Genomic DNA, 21,508 nt, shown 5'->3' with positions numbered 1-21,508 from the left:
GATGACAAGTCAGCGGCGGAGTATAGTACTGATTACCCAACATTTATCGATGCAGAGGTACAAACGGATCAAGTAGAGGCGCAGGAAACGGCAGTCGTCGACGTGGACACTCAAACTTCATCGGCAACTATCGAGGATTTTCCGCTACATCCGGATCCGGTAGTTGCGCCGATTCAGCACTCTGACTCCCAGATTCGTCCCGTTGATAATGAAGATCTAACGCAGCCAATCGTACACCGATTATCCCCCGAACCTGCTGTGACTCCTGCTCACACGATTGATTACAAGGAAATGTATGACAATACTTGCATACAGTTTTCAGCGATGCACCGACGGGTGCGAGGACTTATTTCTTCCCGTGCCGTTTTACAACGCGAAAACGTAAGACTCCTTGACCAAATCGAGATAAAGAACAGAGAGCTCGAAGAAGAAATTGCCTCGTCAAGTAAGAATTTGAAAGATTTGGAAAGCGAACACAGCGCCAACCTGGAGAAAATGAGAGGTTTTCACAACACCTTGCTCGAGAACCGTAACATCAAAATCGCTGAACTCGAGCAAACCATCTCAGATTTAAACCAAAAACTCGATGACTTCGAAGATGACAGCCGGACAGAAATGCAAGAAACGAGGAAAAGGTATTCAGTCGTCATCCGAAAGCATAATGAATACTTACAGCAACTAGAATCCCGCATTGAGGAGTTAACGAAGCATAACACCGAGTTAAACCTGTCTATTGACGAACTGGAACTTGCCTCCTTCTCCCTGCCGAATTACTACAAACTTCTGGGTGTGGAACGCGAGAAGGCCTCCAAAGAAAAGGTACAAAGTTGCTTCCGCAAGAAGATGCGTCTAATACACCCGGACAAGATGAAACCCGACGTGGACGAAAAAGCCTTCGCTAAAGCAAAAGCATTAGGTGAAGCCCTTCATAGAGGTAGACTGATTCTATCGGACCCGAATCTCAAAGAACATTACGACGAATGGATCGATATGATTGATATCAAAAACGCTGAAGATAGGATTCGAGAGTATGAGGCCAATGAGGCTCGCTATGCAGAGAGATATTGGAACAAGTACTAACCTGTTCACCTGATGGATTCGCGCTCGCTGAGTTGGATTTTTTTTGTTTTGGTTTTTTTTATCGAAGTTAAGTATAATGGTTGAAGCTGAATGTCAGTCTTGCGATTGGTATTTGTTGATTTGTGATGACGCTCCCTCCTCGTAACAATCCGGAAGGGAATGGTGGGTGAACCTGTCAATGGAGTTGGTGTGTCGCTGTTGTGCGTGGGGACTTCTGAATATACTTTGAACTGCACAAGCTGATTTGTCATTGGGAAGTACGAAAGTGCTTACACAATACAACTCCTCTAACAGTCAGAGAAGTAGGTTGTCCTCACCCTACATGTCAGTGTAACATTTGACTACCTTGACAGGGGGTTTATTTACCCTTAAATGAGTCCACCAATTCTTTACGGTAAGTTACGATGGAGACAGCCGAGCAAGTTGACCATTATCGATTGTAGGGCTGGTTCAGTTTCAATCATTTGCGCTTTGGTTTTTTTAATTTTTTTGTCTTTCTTTTTTCTCAATAAATCGGGTTCTGTCCCATATATAATCTCAATTATTTCTACCGTGTTGTTTTACCTTTTCTTATTCCCCATCATTTATGATACTTTTAAATTCGATGGCATATGTATGCTATTTATTGAACGGCATATGCTATTTTAATTTTCATGAAACAAAAATTACATCAACACATCTCTTCTGGTACATCTGGTACCGTACCTTGCTAAAAACGCAGGTAGCTGACAACAAATGAACTATATTGTCGACGAAGCTGACCCACCATCCCGAAAGATGCTGCTGTTCTCTAGCTCAAATTGATAGGAAGGAACAACAACTTCGGAAATCAAAGGCATGAAATGCAGAAACTGTAGCTTCATGTCAAAGGGTTCTTTTGTTACGTTAGTTAAACATTCTTTTTATGATAGGTACGAATTGAAATGACTTTGTAGGCCTGCAGCATAGATTAGGGCGAATGCCACTTCGTTTTATTGCGTTCTTAAATGCAATTAGCAATAACTTATACTAATACAGACAAATAATTATGTTGACAAATATTTCTTTTTACATAATATATTTCTCTTGATTCAAATCACGACAATAGTTCATTTATAGGATTATTCTTGAACAATAAAAATTCATGTAAACATTCATTTTCTAGTACTTGGCGGGAGCCTTGTAGGCAGGTGCGGGGTAAGCGGGAGCTGCTGCTGGGTATGCGGGAGCTTTGTAAGCTGGGGCAGCATATGTGCTGGGTTTGTACTCGGGGTACTTGGCTACACCCTCGTACTTGACGTCAGCAACGTATCCGTAGCTGTCAGTCTTGTAGGTGACGATCTGGGTGCGGCCATCGGGAAGCAAAACACGGTAAGATCCGGTGGTCACTTTTCCGTCGCTCTTCTCAGAGTGGCCGTAGTTGTTGTAAGATGGGGCATCGTTGACTTCCCAGTCAAAGCTGTATGGCTGTGGGGGCTAAATGGAAAAGAAGACAACACGACATTTGTTAGGATAATCATTTGAACCAAATCACGCTTATCTCTGTGAATAGCGAGTGCTCGTAACTTCTAAAATAATATTGGCTATTAGCCGGCTATTAGTTTTTCTAAGGTAGACTTTTACGTATGATTCAGTCTTGTATCCAGGGGCGGGATAAGCTGGAGCTGCTGGGTAAGCTGGAGCTGGAGTCGGGTATGCGGAATTGGCGGCGGCAACAGCGACGAGAGCGGCGACGATGAGGAACTGTAGATAAATAACCAAATAATCTTTCGGTTACTGTTGATTCCTTATGACTGAACAGGCACTTCTTATAACTTCTTACCTGCATGTTGCTGGAGTTGTTGTACGATTGAATTCAGCTGGATAACTGATATCTAAAGTGGACCGTTTCCATCCTTTATATACCAATCTCACATCATGGGCTGTGATACGTGAAAGAACACTCGTGCAAAATCTGCAGGAGTGGGCGGGCGAAAGATGATAAAAATAGCAAGTGAACGTAGATTTCCTCTGGCGAGCACGAGTCGGGCGCGAAATACATTCGAAATTGGATGAGTCTCTTTCGCCTAACCCGAAATGCCCGTCACCTTCTGGATGATAGTTGAATGGGCGACTCATGCCCACATTTTAGCCTAGATTTCTTTGAACTTTAACTCAACAGTATTACTACATTACGATGTTGTAATTTGGAAAAAAATGCGCCCAACCTACTACCGATATATTATATTTGCTAAACCTTCTGATTAACCGGGTGAAAACGCCCCTCCTGAAAAATCAATGATTTTCACATGACTTTCAGTGCCGGAAAAATTCGGACACTGCTTTTTTAGAGAGAGAAATTTTCTTGCTCTACCCGGCGAGAGAACCATTCCGACAACTTTTCCTTTCTTGGTCGGGAATGTCCGTTAGAAAATCAAGTCGGGAATAGCGATAAAGTCCAAATAGAGAAATTTAGCAACGCTTTGTGTCTTTCTTTTTTTTAAATGACTTGAGCCACATTTACTCGGAATAGAAACAAAGTTCGAATATTTATCATTTGATTTATCCGGATTTATCAGCATGATTTTACGGTGAAAGTTACTAATTGTGGGGGGTTGACAGACATAAATGAGTTCCTGCTAATTAAATCGAATTTTCGTGTACAAGCGAAAATCAATTACCATTCACACAGATGAATTACATGCGTAACGTGAAATTATGCTTAATATCTAGATGGGATTTTGTAGGTTGGGGACTTGTATGTTGGAATTTCGCTTACTGGGATTTTGCTGAATGCGGGGTAAGTTGGAGCATTATAGACCGAAGCAGAGTAAGCTGAGGCGGAGTAAGTGACAGGCGGGTATTGGGCCTCTCCTTCGTACGTGACGTCGGCGGTGTATCCGTTGCTGTCAGCCTTGTAGTTGACGATTTGAGCACGGCCGTCTGGGAGTTCCATGCGGTACGATCCTGTGATCACTTTCCCATCGCTACTCTGAGTATGAGAGTAGTCGTTGTAGGATTCATCCTTAACCGCCCATTCGAAACTATATGGTTGAGGTTTCTGAAATAAAAGTTAAGATTTTTGGACCATACAACAATATAAAAATTGTTGTTTGTGGTTATTAGCATTTAATCAAATATATACGTAGGATTCAGCAGGCTTTTCATAAGCGGGAGATGACTAATCCTTAGTTGGATAAGCGGATTTGGCGGCAACGACAGCAATGAGGCTGACAAGAATCAAGAACTAATCCAGCAAAAGAAATTGTAATTGATCAAAAAGTCGTATTGTTTGTCTTGCCTCCACTTTACCTTCATGTTGACTGTGTCCGAGAGCTGTTAGGTGGTTAAAATCAGATCAATAACTGACTTCTTTGATCGACCAATTCAACAGTTATATACTACACACAGTCCACCTCAAAGTATCATTAATCACTGAGTGATCAAACCGGGTCAAAAGATAACAGGAACCATTAACTGGTTTGGCGTAACATTGAAAGTAGTGGTTGTGGCTATAAGCTTGAGGGCGGAAAATTTTCCAAAGCACCCTGGAGTAAAAAAAAAGTAATGAAAGTATAAAAACAAAAACAATTATTTCATATAAATAAAGAATTGTTACAATCGATTTCCATTTTGGATGTGGATATCTTCCACAAATCGTGTCTTATTGGTAAAACTGTCCCATACCGGGTTTATAGGAACAGGAGTCTTATCCATGCTGAATATGGTGGCGAAGTCTACAATTGACAAATTAAATTAACTTAAAAAATAATTTGTTTTATATAAGTATCTAATAGTTTTGTGACTTACCAATATTGTGGCCTTTTCTAGTAAAGAGACGACTGAGAACGTGAACTGGTCCATCCAGTACAGCCTGTAAGGTCTCTTCAATTTGTGAAAATAAATCTTCAGCAACAACATGACCGACTTGAGAAGGTAGCCGAATAGACGATGCTTAGAAGGAGGGAATTGCATTGGAGCAATTGGAATTGTCTCTTCGAACTTGTAAATTAAGTCCAGTTATTAATTTGGTCATAGTAGAGTTGGAAGGCAGCTGGCGCAAAGTCTCACTAGCTTGGGTGTATGACGTGGATGTTTCGTTACGTTTTAGTCTTTCGCAGATTTTTAACGGAAAGTTTTCTGCATGCTGCATCTCCAGCACATACGAGCTTGCGTGAATGACATTTCAAGTCAGGCTGGCATTGAAAGTAGTAGCGAGGGCAACTTACATTAGAATTCTTTGGCTTCTCAGGCTTCATTTTATCAACAATCAAATCGTTCAGTTAAGCACAAAGAACCTGGGCATTCTCTGTACCATTTACACGCCATGATTTTTGTCCGATCGCGAAAAATTTAACAACCCTCAAACTTTCTGCAAACATCAATCGCGCTTCCGTCCAACTCTTTCAATAAATGGCACTCCAGGTAAGATTGTCGATACAACTTAAGATGATGGACATTTCTGATTCCGGCGAATAACATAGAAAAAAGTATTTACGTAAATCATTAAATAAAAAAAAAAAAATTATTTTTTTTGCAACAAGTTGTTCCTATTCCAAATGGATGGAACGAATTCTTCGATAGTAAATGCATCGCGTAATAAAAGTAGCTGAATAACGCCGTTCCCGCTTGATCCCACTATTGTAACTGCCATGGCTAACGCAAGGTGGAGCACTGGGGCTGCTGTAGTTACGGCGGGATATTTTACTTTTTCAGTGAAAAGCAACAAGTTTTTCTTAATTTAACATCTGCAAACGAAAAAAAAAATGTGATTGACACTAGAAGAGACAGATGACGCTGAGACACTGTTAACTGAGCAGCTTATAGTCCAAACTGGATTGATTGAGCCTATCCTTTTTTGAAAAGTTCTCTGAAACTTGCTGTTAATGCAACTAGAACGACTACTGTCAAGTTGCCTTTCGCTGGATGTCTACTCATTCATTCTGTTGTACACACTGATGCGATCGCTTTTTTCCACATGACTGAGTCGTAATTAATACCCACAGTTTTGCATATTACTAATCAGTAATATGCAATATGTAAGTCTCTGTTACGCAATGATGAAGACAAAAGCTTATCTTTGACTAAAGCAGGAATCGGCGGATCGTTCGTGCGGAAGAGACAAAAGAGGGAAGCACTTTAACCCGCTTTACCCTTCGAGGGGTGGGAGTCACAATGGAAAGAGCAAAAGTTTTTGAAAAACTTTAGCAGTTTCCCTTATATTCATTATATATATTAATGAAAATGCAGAGAGCGATCAAAAAGGCATTCATGAAACATTTCCGAAACTAGCTCAGTCAACTTTTCCTATTTACGTTTTGTTTGGAGCTGTAATGAAAAGAATGAAATTAAAATACATCCGGAAGCGCAGTACACTTAATCCTCGCGGAAATCACGTATACGCTTCTTTCAGGCATCAGCAAATTGCTTAGAGGAAAAGACGTTTTTGTTCTTGACAGAAATAGAAAAACTCAAATGAGGTCAAACTTTTTTGTAAGTTGAATTTCAAGTTAACTTGGTATGCAATGACGGCTGATTTGGCTTATGTGTAGGGAAGGAGAATAACTCACATTAGTGCAACTTGTTAACAGTTGGATGACTGTTTTGTTCAACAAGTAACATTCGCTTCTGATACACCAATTTGCGTCTTGTGCGAATATTCGTGGGAAGTTAACAAATGTTTATTTTGCTTCAGAGTGTAGTGTACATAGAAGGATTTCGTTGCTCTAGTACCACTAGACTCAATTATTCAATTTTAAACACGGAATAAGGCCAACAATAATTACGATTACCAGTCCATTGGGGGTTCACGATCACACGGCAGAGTCGGAAGACAACCGGAAATTGTATTCCAATAGCGAAACCTTCATCCATCCTGCCTGGAATCATGCACCGATCCACCGATGCAGGAGACCTTGCTCTCATCAAGCTCAAAAGCGCCGTCAAATATTCACGTACCAACAATTCATTTTCTTTAATTTAACATCTTAATTAAATTCAAAAATTTGTACAGAGTACATCCGCCCAGTGTGTCTGTCAATTCAGCAGTAATAATAATAAGCAGTAATGATAGGATCCTGGCAACTCTCTACGCCATCTGTCAGTTACGGCAATTTGCCACTTTCAGTTTACTTAAATCGAGCGGATAGAACGAAGATTGATGTCACGGAAAATCGGAAAAAAGCCAAACTGGACGGGTAACGTAAATCCTGTCACAGTTAAATCCATCACAATTTGGACCAGACCTGCCAATCGGCTATTTCAGCGTATCACGTGAAAAAGTTTGTCTATCCACCGGTGATCCCTGCTGCATTCAGCTTCATTCTTATACACATTCGGCTTCATTACATTTGATGCACCTGTTCCCGACCAATTGAACAACCCGCCGCTTTCCTGGTACAAAGATTTCGCACAGGATCAATATCAGTGGCCTGCTCATCCCGCCCAGCAAAAAATTTCTGGGATGATTCTAGTAATTCTCAGGCTGAGTTTGCGCTGCACAGTCAACATAAAACATTTGAATCTCCTGGCAGAAAAACACCTTGTTATCGGACCCGATATGCAAACACGAGCCCATGCATATGACTGGGCCTGCAGCTGTACGCTATACCCACCAGGGAAATACCCACGAGTCAACAGGTCACTGATTCAAAATCAATTTCAATCAATAAAACACAATTGCGACATTTTCTCATGTGAAAAGTTCACAATAAACTGTCCTTATTCCACCAGGAAAAAAAAAAATGAATAGTTAAAGAAAAACCAGCTCATGCTTTCTTAAATTCATTTCCCCTCGGCGGTTATACACGATCGTTTTGTTATACATGAATTTGTGACACATTTCCACGAGAAAATTAAACGTTGTTTAAGTCTGCGGACTAATTAGGATAGAAAGCGGAAAACCCTAAGCGATTTAGAACTTTGCTGCAACACTGGTCGATGGAAAAGTAAATAAAAAATGCATCCTACCTTTAAATTGTGTTTTCTGGCTTGACAAGACTGGAAGGAGGTAGTTATTTTTTCTTTAGCAGCACTTTTTCTTGAAATTGTTTGCAACCATCTGAAATGAGAAAAAATACATTAATGTCAAGAATTTTTCGAATACATTGTCAAACGAATCACAGCTATAGGCCTACTCGTTTAGACGGTATAATATAGTTATTTATAGTTAGTTATTTTGAATGTGATGACGTATAAAAGACTTTTCAAAGTGTTGCTGGTCATCGTTCTGGTTGTAGAAAGGGTGCCCGACGTGGTACCAACACTGATTGTGAGACAAACAAACAAAACAAATATTTGACCAAGTCTGATGAAATGTGTAAGGTATGCTTTAACAACATGTAAAATTGGAATTTTGATCTAATAAATATTTCAATCAATTTTATCCCAATTATACTATTTTCTTTTAGTCTTAATCGTCTAAATTTAAAAAATAAAAATTTATGTTTTTTTTTCGACTCCTAAAACAGAAAAGTAATCGAATTTTAATAGCAAAATACGGCAAAATAGAAATCTGCGTTGGAAAAAAACATTTTGAGTGTGCAAAGTTTTGATCCACTGACAAGATTGTAAGATGAAGATGTATCTCACGTTTGGCGTCTTTTATTCAAAACAAATGAAATTATTGAAAATATTAACAAAACGTTATCGGATGGGTCTGTTGAGGAATAGTCTGCATGCAACGGTTCAGGCTTTGATGAGGACCTATAACCCCTAACCTATACCTTAACCTAACACCCTATCCTAAACTAACAGTAGTAGCCAACCTCTCCCAAGCCGTGACCGTGAGTTCCAAACCAGTATCTGCCACCCTGGCGACCACATCCGACAACGTAGACGCCGACGTCTTAACCATAAGCCATCGGCGCCCAAAGGATTCATATTTTTAAAGCTAGTCTTTTTAAAAACTTTATCTCAATCATACTATTTTCCTTAAGCCTTCATTGAAAAAATCGAAATTATTCAACGAACTTAAAAAATGCCTAAAAATGCGCTAAATGAATTAAACTTGAAATTATGACGAACGTGATTAATTGGAAAGGCTAGTGTGTAGCTTGGTGTAGCTTCAGCAACTATCTTTTCTCGTGCCAAAATGAATTTCTTCGTTACGAAACAATCATGATTTTTCGACTAGCTTAAAAAGTAAAGAAATCGAATCTATATAGCAAAATAGAAATCTGCGTTGGAAAAAAGTTTTGCACATGCCAAGTTTTGAACCACCACTGACATGATTGTAAGATGAAGACGTATGCTGAATAAGTCTTTATTCAAAACGAAAGGAATTATTGAACAAAACGTTATCGGATTGGGTCTGTTGAGGAACAATCTGCATGCAACGGATCGAGTTTCTTATGCCGAAGGTTGCCAAGTAGCAGTTCTAACCCGCTTTTAACCGCCAACCCCCCTGAAGCCGACACCGTGAGTTCCAACCAGTATCAGCCACCCTGATGACCAGATCCCACAACGCCGACGCCTTATCCATTCAGCCATTTGAGTCAGTATGAATCTAATTTTTAAAGTTAGTCATTTTTATCAATTTTATCTTAATTTTACTACTATTTTCTGTAAGTCTAAATACAATGCCTTTCAACTTAGTTCTTTAACGCACCTTATTGAAATACTTTGACTACCTAAATCAGAGACCTGACATGAAAATAACAGAAAGTCTACCTGTTATTTTTCGACATCGCAGAATAACATAGATCTAACCGAGAGTGTAAAGTAGTGTAAGAGTCTAGACCTTTACTTTCGATTCAATTATTGTGAGAAGAGTATTTTACAGAGTTTAAATAGGATAGCATACTAATTCGTCTAATCAGTTATCACTGCCAAATGGCTTGAAATCGAATTACAATGAAATGGTCGTCTGAATTACCTTAAATGGATGAGGAAGTCGAACGTAACTGGAAAGTCGCAATGTCAGGTAGGAAAAGCGGAAGGAAGTCCTCGTGAATACACTCACCTTCACATGAATGTACACCAGGACACATGAAAAGGGAAAAACCAAGAAGAGTTTACTGACGTCGGGTTGTCGGCTCCGAAAGGTGATGAAAATATCTAGAGAATAAAAAGACAGGTTTAAATTCACTAGTTCACAAATTGAACTAGCTATGTATTAGCTAGCTTCTATATTAATAACCAGTGAACAACAGATAGTGGATTGTAGCTGGGCTAATGGCTGTTCCGGCGGATGAGAACACGAAGCTTGGGAAAACTTGGCTTCCAACGACGGCCAAGCTGAGGAGAATTCTTATCCTTGCACACATGCCTTTTCAATACTTCGGCCATGTCGATTGGAGCTCACTTTTATTCCTCAAATCCAGCGGAGTGGATCCACACCATTGATGATATCAAGACTGTTCAATCCAGCTACTTGTATCCAAGTATTATTATTCTGTTTGTCTTGATTACTTAGATAACTTTGAAAAAGCACTAATCAGAAAGCTTACCAGGGAACCTTTCACTTGATTGTCACAGTAAATCAGTAAAACAGCGATGATAGTTTTTTAAATTGCGGTGAACAACTTAAATGTTGTTGATATCATATCCAGCCCATATCCAAGGGAAAGGATTACATATTTTTTTCTTTTTCCTAATCCCCAAAAAAGGGAGGCAGATTTAAAAAAAAAAAACTTTGACACGTAATTTCTCTAAAAAAAAAGGGGGGGGGGGGTCAAGCATTTTTTACGTTGATTCTGCACTTCTACGATATGGACCCCTGCATAAAAATCGATTTGTCTCTAAGATCTCAAACACAATCAGGTAGTCCTGTCCGAGTGAAAATCGCAATTTTGAATGAAAACGGTGAAAAGATTTTCTCGCAACAACAATACTTAGCTTAAGGTACAACATTTCCTTGTAATGTGTTTCAGATAGAGAAGACATCTCTAGTGGAATTTGAATGTTTCGTAAATGTGCAACTTACCATCCACTGTGAAATTGAATATTTTATACCAAACAGGTATGAACCCTATGAAGTGTCAGGCAAGTCGCCTACACAACCAGATCTTCATAAGAAGCCATTCAACAACAGCGATCAACTCAATGTTCAACAAGAAGAATTTTCTGAAACCATGACATTCTCCGACTTTACTATTTAGTAGTAGTACTATTTAGTCAATTTAAGGCCTACAAGAACATTTTGGCCACAAGAAGTCAATATTTTGCCGCGATGTATGAGTACCCAACTAAAGAAAATTTAACTCACCAAGTAGAAATTGAAGACGTTGATTCAGTCGTGTTTGGTGAAATCCTCCGCTTTCTCTACACTGGTCGTCTGTCGGAGTCAACGATGAAGAAGATGTCCGCCGGAATACTTGCAGCCACCGATAAATATCTGTTGGAACAGTTTAGAATGGAATGTGAGCTCAATTGATTCACCGAATGTCGGCAGAGAATTGCCTGGAATTGCTTTTATTTACCGAAGAAAATCATCCGGTGTTTCATTTGAGGAAGTACGCGGTCGAATTCTTCCGTAATTTCTCCAGCGAAGTGATGGCGACGAAGGATTGGGAAAAGGCCGAAAAAGATCATCCCAAACTATGTTTCAGTGTGATAAAGAATTTAGTCAAGACTCTTTAGATACACCAGGATAATCTGTACACGAGGGAAAAATAACTTGATTCATTATTCAGAATGTTTGATTTCAGTATTACGTTAAAATGAAGATGGTAATGTAGCCGTGTTTAATTGTACCATTATTCATTTCATTCAGAAATACAATAAAGATGTTGACGATTTTAAAAAGCTGCGAGTGCGTGAATCTAATCGTTACATTATTACGTAAGGAATAATTTTGAATAATGTTGGTGGTGATATTATTCGATGGATAATAATGGCTGCAACGATCAGGCTACAAATATGTCTATATAGATCACATTTGTCGACTATTAAACAAAGTAATAATTAATTGGTTGTTGATATTGGTGTGTAGATGTGCTGCAGGCGAGTTAACGGCTGCTCAGGCTTGATACACGAAACTTAGAAATATTTGTAATCTAACGGCGGCCAAGCAACCGAAAGCTACTACATACGTATTATTTGTTCACGTTCCTGCTTTACTCCCTAGGATGACGGCAGAGCAAATGAGTTTCTCAACCCAATATTAAATTTATTTAAACAGTAACGACTGGGCCGCAGATGGTGTGACACTTGGATCCGTTCTGAGTGCCGGACGCATTTAACCTATTTTGACAATAAAAAAGTAACGACAATGACGCTTTGCCCAGGCCCCATTACTAATATTGATCAGATGTGCATTAAGGAACAAAGTCAATAATAAGAACCGTATAAAAGTCCGAGATTTCACGATCATTTTTCATCCTTCTCTCTGTGATTCAGCCACACTCTCTCTACTCGACTCTACAAGAAAATTGGTTTCCTGAGGTAAGTTGTAGACTTGTAGCTAGCTAAAACTTTTCATAGAATAGAAATCAATATAAAACTTTATTTATTTTTATGTATGAAAAGAATGGGTAAATTTACCTTCGTCGTCGTGTTTGTGATGATGGCACTGGCTTCCGGACTCCAGGCCTTCGATGATTTGGAAGTCGCTTGGCAGGAATATCTGGTAAAATCTGAAAATTACAATTCAGTTATTGGTTAGACTGTGAAATAATTTTTTAAAATTGTTCTGTTCAATCCAAATAAATAAGGCTAATCACCCGTTGGGAGTTCAAACTAAAGCCGAATATGGACTGCGCAAATCCATCTTCAACGAAACGCACACCAGGATTAAGAAGCACAACTCTAAAAAGGGCGCCACTTACCAATTGACTCACAATTCCTTCTCAGTTTTGGTAATAGAATATTTAAGTTGTTTCTTCCTCGGGGTGATTCAGTCGTTTGCCTGAAATGACGACCGGAATATTTTAACAATATTTGGTTTCGTTTTCATCTATAAGACCGACGAAGAGAAACAAAGTTACATGGGTGCTTTCAAACCTGTCCGTCCTAATGGGATTCGTGGGGTTTCTAGCCGAGTACTGCCCAGTACTGTAAGTTAGGCAGAAAACACAGTAAAAGTATTGGCAAAATATTACAAAATTTTAAAACATGTTGCTATAGGTTGATTACCGTACTAATTCGTGCATGCCACCGGTAAGGAACCAAGGTGGATGTGGTAGTTGCTGGGCTCATTCCGCCACTGCAGTCGTTGAATTTGGCAAATGTAAGAAGTACGGCGGATCTGCTCGTGATCTGAGGTAAACGAAATAGTTTCAATCTCGACGAAGCGACAGGAGTAATGAGCATTCGCTAAATAGTGAACAGCAATTAGTGGACTGCAGCCGGGATAACGGTTGCTCGGGTGGATGGGAACACGAAGCTTGGCAATACTTGGCATCTAACGGCGGACAAATGACCGAAAGTTCCTACCCTTACACAGCCGTAGTTGGAACATGCCATTTCAATACTTCGGTCACGGCGATTGGAGCTCAAGTATCTTCCTCTTCTTCTGTGGAATGGGTTGGCACCATTTCTGGTATGAAGACTGTTCTGGCCACCGGAAGGATCCTTTCCATTTACATGCAGCTCCCCTCAAGCTTCTTTAATTACAAGTAAAATCTGCGATAAATTTAATTTTCAGATAAGTGTTAAAATGATTAGTATCATCGGTGTTTTGATCTAGGAGTGGAGTTTTTAATGACGCCAGTTGTGTAGAAAATAATGCTCACGCCATGAATGTTGTTGGCTATGGAACTTTGAATTCGGTCGATTATTGGGTAAATAGCTCAATCAACTCCTACTTCCTAAACACAATTTTATTAATTTAATGCAATTCTTATCATTGCAAAATTAATGAAAACCAAGGTCGTCCGTAATTCGTGGGGAAGTGGATGGGGAGCTGCCGGATACGTTCTCGTTCGCAGAGGCGTTGACTTGTGCATGATTGAAGACTATTCTCGCACTACCAACATTGTTTAAGGAACAATATTTAAAAAAATGAGTCATCTTGTAGACCGTAGTTTAGTTTTTATGGGTTTAGTGTTTATCCGGTTAAAGATAATACAATTGTATTGCATTGAGATCAGTGTTCGGCAAAATTGTGTCTACTTCATTTCGCATATAAAACAACACCCTCCCCCCCCCCACAGAATGCTTTGAATATTCAAATCGTTAGTTAACCAGAAAAGACAATTAAAATTGGTTATCAAATAATTTTTGCCAGAGGAAATTCAATATAAATAAATTCATGCGTTATTTACTTATTTTGTATATAACAATCGGTTATGTTGTTCAATGTTCATGCAAAGAAAGACAAAGATTTCTCTAAGAACTAAAAAGTTGTGGTTTAAATTCAAACTCACTTTTAATGCTGGGTTGCGCTGGGTTGCTGACATCCAAGTATTATTGAATTTTACTGGTTAAACTTTGTAAATTGCAGTCGTTAGGGGTCTTGCTAAAAAAAAAACGTCACCTGACAAAAATTTAAAAAAATATATGTATAATAATAAAAAAATATCAACGACGATTCTTCTCGCTATTCGACGACTCCACTTTATCTTCCGTCGTCTTAGTGGCGACGGCAAGCCATCTCAGTCGTTTTTGTTCTTTGTTAACAAAGGGTTGTTTGTATCAAGTGTCAATCAAAGCTGAATTACATAAAAGTTCTGAATAATCCGGAATAAATCTCATTTGTTTTTCAGTTTAAATGAGCGACGAACAAAATAAAGAAGCTGTGGAAACGCAGTTTGAAATTCTGCCACCACCAAGTGGCATAGTTTTGTGCCAAACGCAGAATGAAGTTGCGGCAAAGTTGAGCAGTTAAAATTTGAGTGGACCATTAACCAATTTGAATTCTTTAAAACGTTTGAAAACTGGGGAAGCTATCGTTCATCTGAATTTTTTCACGAAAAAACCACAGGTTCAAAATAGATTCTGCGATTGTTTGACGAGGGATTCAATATCAAGGTCAACCTGGAAATAGAAATCCCAACAATCCATTAGGTAATCCCGTCCGAGTGAAGATTGCCATTTCGAATAAAAAACGCGAAATAATTTACCCGCAACAAAACTGTTTACCACAGCATACACGTTTACCACACGGTGTTTTTCAAATCGAGTAATTTTTTTTTGCGAATTCTAGGTGTTTAATGAATATACTTACAAGCAGAAGAAGCTTACAATATACTGTGAGATCCGTGAGATCGAAACTTTCATTCCAAAGAGACCCGCAATACTATCAGGCAAGTTGTCTTCAGAGGCCGATTTCCATGAGAAACCGTTCAACAATAGCGACCAACTAGTTGCCGAACTGGAAAACTCTTTGAAACTATGAAATTTTCAGACTTTACCTTTAACATCCGTGGACGTCAGTTTCAAGCCCACAAGAGCATTTTGGTCACAAGAAGCACATTTTTTCCCGCGATGTTTGAGCACCAAACAAAAGAAAATTAAACTAACCACTGAGTCGAAGTTAAAGACGTCAAGCCGGTCGTGTTTAACGAAATCCTCCGCTTCATCTACACTGGGGGTCTGTCGGAATCGACGATGAGGAAGATGTCTGCTGGAATACTTGCAGCCGCCGATAAATATCTGTTGAAAAAGTTAAAAATGGAATGCGAGACTCAATTTTCTCATAAAACGTCGGCAGAAAATTGTGACATTGAGTTTTTTACGGTTGTGAATAGAATACAGGAAAGCTGCGAGTTGAAGGGCTGGACTGAACCTTTGTCAACAATATAGTTAAACCCATATAGACAGATCCAGCCAACAGACTGTGACTATTTGCCGAGTCCATCTGCTAGGTACGCAGCTTTCGCTTGTTTGATATCTGGCTACAATTCCACATCAAATAGTACTTTTCAAGGATTTCGTAGTAAAGCTATCGATACGTGTATGCTAATCACCATTTCGTACTCTGTTAACGAGTCCAAAATTAACACCCGAGGGGTTCGCACGCATCAAACTGCACTCCTTTTTGTACACCTTATTTTAAATATTTTTGGAAATCGTGTACAGAAATTTTTCGTTTACCGATTATTTCCTGATTGTTGGTTAGCTCAATTCTCTTTACCGAAATAAAAATGGCAAAAAGTTTTTGCGTTCTCACCTTAGTCCTTATTTGTGGGGCAATTAATATCCAAGCTTCCGACGATATGGAAGCCGCTTGGAAGAAATATCAGGTACTTGTAAATGTTTTGTACAATAAACTAATTTCACAAATACTTTCACTCCAAAGGACGAATTCCCGTTAGGAGTTCAAACGAAAGCCGAATTAGGAATACGCAAATCCATCTTTGAAGAAACGCATGCTAAGATTACGGAGCACAACTCTAAAACAAACGCCACTTACAAAATGGGCCACAATGCCTTCTCAGTTATGGTAATTACTTACCACTTTAAATCTTTCCGTAAAGTAAACCCTAATCCCTGAAGTCTGCTTCCCTTGTTCATTTTAAAGACTGAAGACGAACAGCAATCTTATTTCGGAGCACTTGAACCGGTCCCACCTTCCAATTTGCCTGGTCTCTTCTCTGAGCGACAACTGAGCAGAGTAAGTCTGTTGTACTACTGTAGACAGGAAATTCAAGTTCGTTAAATTGAATTAGAAAATTTTATTCAGGTTGACTACCGTACTGATTCGTGCATGCCGCCGGTAAGGAACCAAGGTAGATGTGGAAGTTGCTGGGCTCATTCCGCCACTGCAGTCGTCGAATTCGGAAAATGTAAAAAACAAGGAGGAAAGAGTCTCGACTTCAGGTAACACAAACTTATGAATGGTTTAAAATGATTATGAATTATTAAAATACCTTTTTACTGCTTATCAGCGAGCAGCAGATAATAGACTGCAGCCGGGCTAACGGCTGCTCTGGCGGATGGGAACACGAGGCTTGGCAATACTTGGCTTCCAACTGCGGCCAAACTGACGAAAAATCCTACCCTTACACAGCTAAGGCTGGAGATTGCAAGTTTAGCACACGGAATATGACGATTGGAGCTCAAATTTCCTCTTCAAATCCTGTACGATGGGTTCCAGCAGGAGATACAAAGGCCATGATGAGCATCTTGTCGGGAAAACGAATCCTTTCCATTTATATGCAACTGCCTGATAGTTTCATGAACTACAAGTAAATGATCAAAAGAAAATATTTAGAAAAAATGACATTTAAAATATTTAATTGCTTGCGACATGCAGAAGTGGAGTTTTTAACGACAACAATTGCGTTCCCAGAAGGGCTCACGCTATGAACATCGTCGGATATGGCACTCAGAATAGCGTTAATTATTGGGTAAATACGAAAACAAAATTGCATGTCATTTGTAACAACTACATTTTTCTAATTAATTTAAACAAGGTCGTACGTAATTCGTGGGGTAATAAGTGGGGAGCTGCCGGCTACGTTCTTGTTCAGCGAGGTGTCGATTTGTGCATGATTGAAAGATGCGTTCGCACTGCTAACGTAATTTAATCAGATTTCCTTTACTCTATATCCTAATCCATAAATTCTCTAGTTTCCTCATTAATGTTAACGTGCAATACAATTATGGGAGAATATCTGCACCGCACAGTGAGTCTTTCCGTTGATAGTATGCTGTGAAGGAGCTTGGGAAATCTCTTGTTCAGATCAATTAAAAAATGTGTCGACCAAGAATACAGATATAACCAAGAATATCTAAATAAGTAGTGTTTTAGGTATCTCGTGATTTCTTCGGATTTTTTACTATACATAATGAACACTTATTAGCTAGTGAAACGAACAAGGTTATTTAGTTCTGCGGAAGATTTCTTCAATGTAATTTTGCTTCTTCCTTACAAAAATGAAAAATGGAGCCAAAGGAGACATTTGTTTTTAGTTGCCATCCCCCTGATTCCTGTGTTTAGTTTGTAATCTTAATTGAGCACTCCTCCCCAATTTTCTATGAAAATCATTTTTCTTTGATAATGGTTGTTTACGATACATCTATGGAAAAAAATGTTATACTAACCTCTTATACTATCTCAAATTCTTCGGCTACTAACAGAGCAATTAATAAATTAGTCACTAGCTTCTTCCAAAGAAGACTTCTCAGAAAAAGAAATCAATTAATCCAATGATGGCATGCGGAAGATCTTAGTAATGCTAGGAAGAGAGTAACATTACGAAAAAAAAAAAAAAAAAAACATAAGCAGAAAAGAATTAAGAACTCTAAATCGAAAACAACATTTCTTTGGCTTGGCTGCTTTGTTTCTACCACCTGCATGGCAAGCAGCAGGCAATGACCACGTGTTAGAGGATGGGGCACCAGTGAATAGCACGAACTGACAATTTGGGCAATCGAAAAACGTAGACGAACTTTTTGGTAATAATTAATGCTTATAACAATCTAACGATATAACATTGCAATTAATCGAACTTCAGGAAAATACCATGCTTAGCTGGAAACCTGTGGCCGACATGCCCAGTAGCCGAACGGCCACCGAATTTACGTGAGACCTGTAACTAACAGGTCTAACAAACAATTCTAATTGTGGACCAAAGTTCCCAATTTATGAATTGCCACGCTGACTGATAAAATGTTCGGCAAGGATTGATCCAATATAAAGCAACACAAGTGAAAGGAGTAGAAAGAGGGATAGGTGATTATGATCCGGGGTTTTGGGAAACGCTTTAAGTTTTCTCTAGGAAAGAACAACATTTAATTTTCGGCCTTGGGAGCGTGACATGGGGGAGAAAAAACAAGCTTAGACACGTTATTTCTTCTAAAAAAAGGGGGGGGGTCAAGCATTTTGTGACGTATTGTAAGGAAGGGGTTTAGCTTTTTGTTACATGCTACGACCAAGCGAGGGAGGGGGTAAAAAAAGCGCTAAAAGTGTAAAATCACTTGACGTATTTTATGTGGACGCTCCCTTTCGACAATTCCGCGTCGTCCTTTGGTTCATTGGTTGCCCACTTGGCCTGTTATTAGTCAGTCTATCAGTCGTTTTTGTACGCCGTTACGAAAGGGTCCTCGGCTCTATAGAGGTTATCGCACCTAAATTTGCTACAGCTCTCATTAGTTTCCAAGTTAAAATGAGTGACCATCAAGTAAAAAAAGCGAATGTAGAAACACACATGGAAATGTTGCCACCACCATACATGGTATCAAATTGGTGCCAAACGAAGAACCAAATTACTACATTAGATTTTGAGTGGACCATCAAACGACTAGCTTTTGTAGAATCTTTTAAAGACTGGGGAGAGTATCGTTCATCTGAGTTTTCTCCTGAAAAAATCGGTGATCCGAAATGGATTCTGCACTTTTACGATATGGACCCCGACATAAAAATCGATCTGTCGATACCTTCTCAAAAAGAAACAGGTAGTCCTGTCAGAGTGAAGATTTCAATTTCGAATAAAAACCGTGAAAAGATTTTCCCGCAACAACACTATTTGCCAAAGCAGACAAGTTTACCTTATTGTGTTTTTCAGATAGAGAAAACATCTCTAGTGGAATCTAATTGTTTCGTAAATGGACAACTTATCATATACTGTGAGATTGAAAATTTAATTCCAACCAGGTTTGTGTTGTCAGGCAAGTCGTCTACAGAAGCAAATTTTCATAAGAAGCCATTCAACAACAGCGATCAACTAGTTGCTCAACTAGAAGAACTCTACGAAAACATGAAGTTTTCTGACATCACCGTGAATGTCCGTGGACGAAAATTTAAAGCTCACAAGAACATTTTGGCAACAAGAAGCACAGTTTTTGCCGCTATGTTTGAACATCCAACTAAAGAAAATTTGACGAACCAAATCGAAGTTGAAGACGTCGAGCCAGACGTGTTCAACGAAATCCTCCGCTTCATCTACACTGGCCGTCTGTCGGAATCAACGATGGGGAAGATGTCTGCTGGAATACTTGCAGCCGCTGATAAATATCTGTTGGAACAGTTAAAAATAGAATGTGAGACTCAATTTATTCATCGAATGTCGGCAAAAAATTGTCTGGAATTACTTGTAATCACCGATGAACACCATCCAGCGTTTAATTTGAAGAAGTATGCGGTCGAATTTTTTCGTCGTTTCTCAGGCGAAGTGATGGCGACGGACGAATGGGAAAAGGCAGAACAAAGTCATCCGGAGCAGTGTTTCAAGATGCTGAAGGAGCTTGTCAAGTCTACTGTTTAAATATCTTTCGAAAAAAATGCTGGTTATCTGTTCTCGAGGCAAGAACGTAAAAAACATTTTTTCTTACGTTAAAATCAAGAAGCTGTAATTTTGTATGTTTTGTTTCATCATGTGAATTTGCCATTCAGGAATACATTACAAAGATATTGAGTCGATTGATTGTTTCAGATTGTTTGAACACTTTTTATAGACCAACATGTTACGCGAGTACATGTTGGTTGGACGGTTTTGGATGGATGGATGGACCCAGACATCAAATTGTGACTATTTGCCGGGTCCAACTGTTAGGTACGCAGCTTTCGCTTGTTTGATAACTGGCTACAAACCGAAGCCGAACTAATAATTCGCAAGTCCATCTTTGGATCTAGAAACGCACGCCAAGATTACGAGACACAACTCTAAAAAAAGACACTGCGGGAAAAAAAAGTTTTCTATTTTGTTTTGAAAGCATAGGTACCGCGAGACATGCCGCCTCTGTAACAAAATAACAGATACAAAACAACAAGCGGCGCCTCTTCGGACAACAAAACAAATTTGCGCTTTGGAAGCCCATCCAATTTTCGTTTCCAACGCGACAGACTATGCCAACCGAGTAACTGACTTAACTGGTACGACCGATAAATTTACGCTCGACTGGATTTTTACAGAAGCAAACGAAACTATTTCTCCAATCGAAAAAAGCTTCACTCAAATAACACTATAGAAAATTTTAAAAAAAAATGTGAGCCCGCATTTTAGACAGCGTTTACATAACACGTGACAGCACGATTTGGATAAACACGAAACTAATAAAAAGAAATTTGCTATTATAGAAGTACATTAACGATTAACGCAACCCATCATGAGTTAATGAGTTAAAAGAATATTATTACTTGGTTAAGTTTCTTATACCACGATGGAATAGAATTTATAAAAACTTCCTACCTTTAAATAGATTGCAGCTCGTCTGGAAAGGTGACACCAAGGACGCTCTTTTCTTTCCACACGATAGCTGAATCATTGATAGAAGCATGACATCCTATAAGTGAACAAAAAGAAAAGTTTAGTGTCACTCCCACTTAGTAAAACTGATCATGACATAGCTTGAGAAAAAGGAAAACATGCGAGCGTGAAAACTTATCTGTCTACACTATAATATAGGTAGTGAAACGATAAAAATGTCTCGCTGTCAAGCAATTCAAGTTCAACGCACTTCCTTCCGCTTCACTCGGTTTAGATACAATCAACTTAAGCTACCATAAAACTTGGGGTACAAATAAAGAAACAGTATAAAATGGTTGCGAAGTTCAAGGATACAAAAATACGCAAAAACATGTACTCTCGTATTGAACGATAGGCCATGATAATCTACTGAAAAGGTATTTCATGTATTGACTAAA

General features: G+C 39.0%; 4 protein-coding genes across 5 annotated transcripts; 3 read left to right on the top strand and 1 right to left on the bottom strand.

The window, feature by feature from the left end:
* Positions 1 to 2,120: 2,120 nt before the first annotated feature.
* On the bottom strand, positions 2,121 to 12,187 carry LOC124350079 (cuticle protein 7-like). Of its 2 annotated transcripts, XM_046801091.1 has the most exons (4): positions 11,460 to 12,187; positions 11,246 to 11,374; positions 9,914 to 10,095; positions 8,130 to 8,302 (listed from the first exon to the last, which is right to left on the bottom strand). In XM_046801091.1, exons 1-4 carry the CDS (start codon positions 11,569 to 11,571, stop codon positions 8,207 to 8,209), a joined length of 519 nt encoding a protein of 172 aa, XP_046657047.1. In that variant the 5' UTR covers positions 11,572 to 12,187; the 3' UTR covers positions 8,130 to 8,206. The 2 variants fall into 2 exon arrangements, with proteins under 2 accessions (XP_046657048.1, XP_046657047.1); XM_046801092.1 differs by lacking the exons at positions 8,130 to 8,302; positions 9,914 to 10,095; positions 11,246 to 11,374; positions 11,460 to 12,187 and adding exons at positions 2,121 to 2,535; positions 2,683 to 2,802; positions 2,882 to 3,032.
* Positions 12,188 to 12,325: 138 nt separating this feature from the next.
* Positions 12,326 to 14,063, top strand: LOC124349876 (zingipain-2-like). Its single transcript, XM_046800796.1, has 8 exons — positions 12,326 to 12,423; positions 12,508 to 12,607; positions 12,693 to 12,836; positions 12,942 to 13,034; positions 13,105 to 13,241; positions 13,302 to 13,595; positions 13,667 to 13,760; positions 13,849 to 14,063. Exons 2-8 carry the CDS (start codon positions 12,509 to 12,511, stop codon positions 13,960 to 13,962), a joined length of 975 nt encoding a protein of 324 aa, XP_046656752.1. The 5' UTR covers positions 12,326 to 12,423; position 12,508; the 3' UTR covers positions 13,963 to 14,063.
* Positions 14,064 to 15,724: 1,661 nt separating this feature from the next.
* On the top strand, positions 15,725 to 17,834 carry LOC124349875 (zingipain-2-like). Its single transcript, XM_046800795.1, has 7 exons — positions 15,725 to 16,163; positions 16,220 to 16,363; positions 16,442 to 16,534; positions 16,604 to 16,740; positions 16,809 to 17,108; positions 17,177 to 17,270; positions 17,337 to 17,834. The coding sequence occupies exons 1-7, from the start codon at positions 16,065 to 16,067 to the stop codon at positions 17,448 to 17,450; spliced, it is 981 nt and encodes a 326-aa protein (XP_046656751.1). The 5' UTR covers positions 15,725 to 16,064; the 3' UTR covers positions 17,451 to 17,834.
* Positions 17,835 to 18,848: 1,014 nt separating this feature from the next.
* LOC124349818 (speckle-type POZ protein-like) lies at positions 18,849 to 20,284 on the top strand. The gene has a single exon (XM_046800699.1). The coding sequence runs from the start codon at positions 19,032 to 19,034 to the stop codon at positions 20,127 to 20,129; it is 1,098 nt and encodes a 365-aa protein (XP_046656655.1). The 5' UTR covers positions 18,849 to 19,031; the 3' UTR covers positions 20,130 to 20,284.
* The last annotated feature ends 1,224 nt before the right edge of the window (positions 20,285 to 21,508 follow it).

Source organism: Daphnia pulicaria, chromosome 7 (genome assembly GCF_021234035.1).
Source record: "Daphnia pulicaria isolate SC F1-1A chromosome 7, SC_F0-13Bv2, whole genome shotgun sequence".
Taxonomy (NCBI): domain Eukaryota; kingdom Metazoa; phylum Arthropoda; class Branchiopoda; order Diplostraca; family Daphniidae; genus Daphnia; species Daphnia pulicaria.
Note: the sequence above shows the minus strand (reverse complement) of the source record. Positions and strands in the feature narration are given on the sequence as shown.